This window comes from Myotis brandtii, unplaced genomic scaffold (assembly GCF_000412655.1).
Source record: "Myotis brandtii unplaced genomic scaffold, ASM41265v1 scaffold936, whole genome shotgun sequence".
NCBI lineage: Eukaryota > Metazoa > Chordata > Mammalia > Chiroptera > Vespertilionidae > Myotis > Myotis brandtii.
This window is the reverse complement of record NW_005371860.1, coordinates 188,762-194,754: the sequence shown is the minus strand read 5'-3', so window position 1 is coordinate 194,754 and position 5,993 is coordinate 188,762. Positions and strand designations below refer to the sequence as shown.

At 38.7% G+C, this 5,993-nt stretch overlaps 1 protein-coding gene across 1 annotated transcript; it reads left to right on the top strand.

The window, feature by feature from the left end:
- The first annotated feature begins 707 nt into the window (after positions 1-707).
- On the top strand, positions 708-1,652 carry LOC102239812 (olfactory receptor 52B4). Its single transcript, XM_005885909.1, has one exon. It carries the CDS (start codon positions 708-710, stop codon positions 1,650-1,652), a length of 945 nt encoding a protein of 314 aa, XP_005885971.1.
- Positions 1,653-5,993: the final 4,341 nt, after the last annotated feature.

The following is a 5,993-nucleotide window of genomic DNA, read 5'->3' as shown; positions in this document are numbered from 1 at the left end:
TTAAATACTAGAGGTACGAGCCCTAGGCCTGGCCGGCGGTCAAGGCTGATCAGGGCCTGCCAGCTGCCGGCTGTGGCCTTCCTTCGTTCCACGCCACCCCCTGGTGGTCAGCGCACATCATAGAGAGCAATGGAACTCCTGAGGGGACACTTAGCATATTTGCCTTTTATATATATAGACTTTATATAATATGTTGACTTAATCATTAGTTAGTTATATAAATGTCTATCTTATTTAGGAGCTTAAGACCTCATTCAGAAAAGAAGCCATATTTTATTCACTTTTTAAAAAAATATTTTTTTATTGATTTCAGAAAGGAAGGGAAAGGGAGAGAGATAAAAACATCAATGATGAGAGAGAATCATCGATCTGCCTCCTGCAGCATAAAAACATCAATGATGAGAGAGAATCATCGATCTGCTGCCTCCTGCATGCACCCCACTGGGGATCGAGCCCACAACCCCGTCATGTGCCCTTGACCGGAATCAAACCTGGGACCCTTCAGTCCACAGGCTGATGCTCTAGCCACTGAACCAAACCGGCTAGGGCTATTCACCTTTAATATTGTAGTCCATGGCACCCTCAGAATGGAATAGTATTAAGTAGATGTGAACAGTCTGGTTTTGGTAAGAAAATCTTTAGTATAATCTTATTTTTCTTTGCTGCCCATGAATAGGAAGTGAGGTGCCACATCATCTGATTCAGATATGACTACCTCAAATTACACTGGTGTTAGCCACACAGTCTTCCACTTGCTGGGCATCCCTGGCTTAAAGAACAAGCACATGTGGATTTCCATCCCCTTCTTCATTTCCTATGTCAGCGCCTTGCTTGGGAACAGCCTGCTTATATTCATTATCCTCACCAGGCCCAGTCTCCACGAACCCATGTACCTGTTCCTCTGCATGCTGGCTGGAGCAGACATTGTCCTCTCCACGTGCACAGTACCTCAGGCCTTGGCCATCTTCTGGTTCCATGCTGGGGAGATCTCCCTGGATTGTTGCATCGCTCAACTATTCTTCACCCATTCCACCTTCATCTCTGAGTCAGGGATCCTGCTGGTGATGGCACTTGACCGCTACATTGCCATTTGCTACCCACTGAGATACACCACCATTCTTACACAAGCACTGATTGGGAAAATTGGTGTGGCAATCTTTCTGAGAAGTTATGGTATAATGTCCCCCATAATATTTCTTCTGAAAAGACTGACCTTCTGCAAAAGTGACATCCTCCCAAACACTGCTTGTAAGCACATTGTTTTGGCCCATGTTTCCTGTGATGACATACGAGTAAATATTTGGTATGGCTTTTTTGTCCTAATGTCAACAGTGATCTTAGATGTTGTGCTAATTTTTGTCTCATATGTGTTGATTCTCCGAGCTGTCTTCCACATCCCATCCCGAGATGCTCGACACAAAGCTCTCAATACTTGTGGCTCCCACGTCTGTGTCATCATCCTCTTCTATGGGCCTGGGATCTTCACAACCCTTATTCAGAGGTTTGGACGCCACATCTCACCCCATATCCATGTCTTGGTGGCTGATATCTGCATTCTGGCTCCTCCTATGCTGAATCCCATCATTTATGGCATTAAGACCAAGCAAATTAGGGATCAGGTGGTCCACCTGTTGTTTACAAAGCAGAAATAACTTTCCCTGTTGGAAGCTGATTCTTTTGTGCAGCTATGGTATCCATGCGTGACGTGATCTTTAGCAGCAGTATATCTCGGCAGGTGAGATAGTACTTGCCAAATGAATCCAGAAGTTGGTGTTTCTAGTGCAATTGTGTCAGTGAGGTTTTGATGCAGTTTTCTCCCAAAGCCTCTAATGTGTCATTAAGTATCTGTCTTGGGAGCCTCAATTAGCTTTCTCACCCATAGAATTAAGAACTAGATCAGGCCACTTCTCTAAGTCTTATTTACCTCTGTAACTGTGGACTAAGGAATTCAATGAGTTAAATCTTTGACAGTGATTTTTCCTAAAAATTGCTGAACTATTCTTTTCAAGGTGTTCTGTGCTTTGAATTCGCTTGTCTCTCATCAAGCTTAGGACATTTCTCCAGCCATTTTTTTTTCTCTGTCCTTGTTATTTTTAACATTTTTTTCTTTATTGGAATCTTCTCATCTTTTTGTTGTGTTAATCCTCACCCAAGGATTTCCATTGATTTTTAGAAAGAGTGGAAAGGAGGGATGGAGGGAGTGGGAAAGAGAGAGAGAGAGAGAGAGAGAATCAGATTGGGGGCGGGGGCGGGGGAGAAACAGTGATGTGAGAGAGACACATTGATCTGTTGCCTCCCACACTGGCCCTGAGTAAGGTGCAGGATCTAACCTGCAACCCAGGTACTTGCCCTTGATGGGGAATTGAAACCATGACCCCACAGTGCACAGGCTGACACTCTAATCACTGAGCAACACCTGCCAGGGCCATTCCCATCTTTTCATATCACTTTTTCCTTCAATGTAAAAATATACCAAAACAAAAATAAATTTGAACCGCCCCCCCCCCCAATCTGCATTCACCTACATCTACTACTTCATTTCTCTTCTCCAGCATAGAGGAAAGTACCTAGTGTCCACTGGCAGTCTCAAATCCCCTAATTTTTCTCTTGACCCATCCATTTTCTCATTCGCTTATACCAGCTCATTTAAACTGCACTTGTTAAAATCATAATGATCTCCACATTTTGAAAATCAATAATCAAAATGTGTCCTCATCTTAGTCCATATTCCTTAGTCCACAGTGCTAGCAGAATTTCTATGTTGCAATCTGAATTTCTATGTTTCCATCTTCCTTGGGGACCTCAGTCTTTGCTTTCAAGGTTTCCAACTGATTTGATGAAGTGTACTCACATTATGGAGGGTTATCTGTTTCACTTAAAGTCTAATGATTTAAATATTATTTATATTTAAAAATATTTTCACAGCAACATGTAGACTGGTGCTTGACCAAAGAAGTGGGCACCATATTTTAGTCAAATGGACACATAAAATTAACCATTATACAATATCCCAGTATAGTTCAACAAATTTCCAGAGAAGGCCATTTTCTAGTTTATCGCATTCTAACTTCTAGTCTACATGTAGACAGGTAAATGGATCTTATTCTGAATTCAATGGATGAGAATGCTGAGATCCCAAAGCACTGATATCTAATGACCATCCTATTTAATATCAGAATCCCTGTGACATCTCACAACTGATAATGTAGGCCCTTTGCATTTGTTATTTTTCTGTATAATACATGCTGCTGCTGGTGGTGGTTGTCATAGCAAACCATTACATAGAGTTGACTATATGCCAACTTTGCTTTTATTTTGTTTATTTTCGCATTCTTTTAAGTAAGTAAAAATTTGATGAGGAAAATACTTTTGTGTGATATTTACAATACTGTATCTGTAGCATCTAATAACAGTTCTTAGCACATTTCAGGACCTCATTAAATATTTGTTGAATGAATAAATAGTAAGAGGATGAATGAGAGGATGGATCAATGAATTATATGATAGTAGTTGGTGGAAACTCTTGAGAAGCTGGGTATCCTGATGCCTAGTGATTTCCATGCAGCCAAATCACTGGTCTTTCCCTTGGATTATTCTTTTCTTTTTCCCTCAGTTTTTCTCATTTTAAGATACATCCATTATTTACTATTTATTAAAATTTAATTTGTTCTAGAGTTTAAATTTTATATTTAACATTTCAACAGTATCTGTTTGTTTAAAAACACATAATGAAAAAAATAAAAATAAAACACATAATGAAGAAACATAATAATCACAATGATCTCATCCATGAAACATAATCATGAAATATTTAGAAAATATTTTGTTCTTTAAGTATATTTTCACACATTGATATATAATGATTTTTATGAATTCCATTTTTATTTAGGGTCATATGAAAAGAATTTTCTCTGGCACACAAAGAAATATTTCATAGGTATTTTTGCCACCATATCCCTTCGTGCAAGGTAAACAAAGGAAAAAATAAAGAAATGGTATTATATCAAACTAAAAAGCTTTTGAACAACAAAAGAAAACATCAACAAAATGAAAAGAAAACCCACTGAATGGGAGAACATATTTGCCAATGATACATCTGATAAGGGATTAATTTCCAGAATATATAAAAAAACTGTAAAACTCAACACAAAGAAAACAAACAACCCAATTAAGAAATGGGCAATGGATCTTAATTGACACTTGTCCAATGAAGACATACAGATGGTCAATAGATATATGAAAAGATGCTTAATGTCACTAATCATCAGAAAGATGCAAATTAAAACCACAATGAGATATCACCTGATGCTTGTCAGAATGGCTATCATCAATAAATCAACAAACAACAGTGCTGGTGAGGATGTGGAGAAAAGGGAACCCACGTGTACTGTTGGTGGGAATGCAGATTGATGAAGCCACTGTGAAGAACAATATGAAGTTTCCTCAAAAAATTAAAATTAGCCCTAGCTGGTTTGGCTCGGTGGATAGAGTGTCGGCCTGCGGACTGAAGCATCCTGGGTTAGATTCTGGTCAAGGGCACTGCCCAGGTTGGATAGAGTGTCGGCCTGCGGACTGAAGCATCCTGGGTTAGATTCTGGTCAAGGGCACATGCCCAGGTTGCAGGCTCGACCCCCAGGGGGAGTTGTGCAGGAGGCGGCTGATCAATGATTCTTTCTCATCATTGATATTTCTGTCTCTTTTCTCCTTCTCCCTTCCTCTCTGAAATCAATAATAATATATTTTAAAAAATTAAAAATGAAACTGCCTTTTGACCCAGCGATCCTACTTCTGGGAATTTATCTGAAGAAATGTGAAACAATACTTCAAAACAATATATACAACTCTATGTTCATTGCAGTGTTATTTACAATAGCCAAGATCTGGAAACTTCCCAAGTGCCCCTCAGTAGATGAGTGCATAAAAAAGCTGTGGTACATTTACACAATGGAATACTCCTCTGTAAAAAGAAAAAGGGAAATTTTACATTTTGTGACAGCATGGATGGACTTAGAGAGTATTATGCTAAGTGAAATAAGTCAGTCAGAGAAGGACAAATACCATATGATCTCACTTATATGTGAAATCTAGCAAACAAAATAAACTGACGAATAAAATAAAACAGGCATGGATACATGGAACAGATTGGCAGCTGTCAGAGGGGAGGAGGTTTGGGGGGCTGGGTGAAAGAAGGTGCAGGGATTAAAAAAAAAATAATATATATATACACACACACACACACACACAACACATAGATACAGGCAAAAATGTGGTGATAGCCAGAAGGAAAGAGGGGTGGGGTAGGTGGAGGTAGGCAAAAGGGGGATAAGTGGGGAGGGGAGGAAAATTTGCTTTGGGCAATTGGTTCAGAATGCACTGTGTAGAGGATGTTTTGTTGAGTTGTACACTTGAAACCTGTATTTTTGTGAACCAATTGCACCTCAAAAATTCAACAAAAATATGTCACATATATTAAGCTTAACTTCATAATGCAATGAGATATATATATGTATATATATATATATAAACATCTGTGTTTTATTTATATATATATGTATATATATATATAAACATCTGTGTTTTATTTACCCAACTAAATATTATAAGCTCATTGAGTTTAAAAATATTGTATACATGTCTATGTATGTGTTTTATTTATTTTAAAAATATTTTATTAACAGACAGCTGTCAGTCTTTTCTATGTATCTATGCCTCTGGTGAAAAAAAGATAATCAGAGGCATGGATACATGGACAAGACTGACAGAGGTCAGAGGGGAGGGGGATACGAGAGGACTGGATGAAAGAAGGTAAAGAGATTAGCCAAAGAACATATATGCATAGCCCATGGACATAGACAACAGTGTGGTGATGGCCAGAGGGAGGGGAAGTGAAGGCTGGGTAGAGTGGGTAAAGGAGGGGGAGAAAAGGGGGACATCTGTAATAGTTTCAACAATAAATTAAAAACAAAAAACAAAGAAACAAAAAAAAAATAATA

Coding starts and splice junctions, on each gene's coding strand:
- LOC102239812 (XM_005885909.1), top strand. CDS start 708: ATGACTACCTCAAATTACACTGGTGTTAGCCACACAGTCTTCCACTTG.